Raw genomic sequence first — 749 nt, forward strand, 5'->3', positions numbered from 1 at the left:
GGCACGGGAACGCCAGCAGCACAGCTCGCGACAACGCTGCCCCGTCTCCAGCTAGTGCAGAAGCAGTTCCCTGCACTGCTAAGAACTCATCAGCTCCAGGCTCCAGCAGCTCCCGCAAGTAGGGGAAGCTGGCGTCGCTCACCTGCCCGCAGCAGCGCAGCAACCAGCCCCGTCCAGCAGCAGCAGCAGCAGCAGCAGCATCGGGGGCGGCGGCGGCAACGGCGAAAAAAGCAGCTGCAGAAACGCCAGAGCGGCGAAGCAAACCGCTGCAGCAGCAGCCGCGTCGCCGCAGCCAGAAACAGCAGCACCAGCGGCAGCAACAGCAGAAACAGCAGCAGCAGCAGCAACAGAAACAGCGGCGTCTCAGCGGCGTCTCTCTCACCTCCTCCGTCCAAAGCTGCTGCAGCCGCACGAGGAAGTCAAAAAGAGAAGGCAGCAGATTCTGCACAGCAGCAGCTAGGGGGTGCCTCCTGGGCAGCAGCTGCTTCTGGTGCTGCTGCTGCAGCAGCAGCTCGTGCAGACACTGCGGGAAAGGCTTCCTCAGCTCTTCGTCCTCTTGCCCGTCCGCAAAGGCCTCCATCGGCAGCACTTTGCTGCTGCTGCTGCTGCTGCTGCACTCCACTGTGTAGCCCCCAGCTCGTGCTGCTCCCGGGTCGCTTGGGATTGTTGTGCGCTTTATAGAAGTCTCCAGCGAGGACAGCACGCGCGCCAGCGCCCTCCTGCAGCAGCAGCAGCAGCAGCAGCACGGA

At 64.0% G+C, this 749-nt stretch overlaps 1 protein-coding gene across 1 annotated transcript in view; it reads right to left on the bottom strand.

The window, feature by feature from the left end:
• ETH_00041470 (uncharacterized protein) overlaps window positions 1–719 on the bottom strand; it is a gene marked incomplete at both ends in the record, with an annotated part of 2,478 nt that extends 1,759 nt beyond the window's left edge. The window contains 2 exons of the mRNA XM_013375017.1: window positions 6–142; window positions 383–719. Of these exons, the coding sequence (XP_013230471.1) occupies window positions 6–142; window positions 383–719 (474 nt within the window). The remainder of the gene's footprint in view (window positions 1–5; window positions 143–382) is intronic.
• Window positions 720–749: the final 30 nt, after the last annotated feature.

The sequence above is a fragment of the Eimeria tenella genome, genomic scaffold (assembly GCF_000499545.2).
Source record: "Eimeria tenella Houghton genomic scaffold, Eth_scaff2479, whole genome shotgun sequence".
NCBI classification, from domain to species: domain Eukaryota; phylum Apicomplexa; class Conoidasida; order Eucoccidiorida; family Eimeriidae; genus Eimeria; species Eimeria tenella.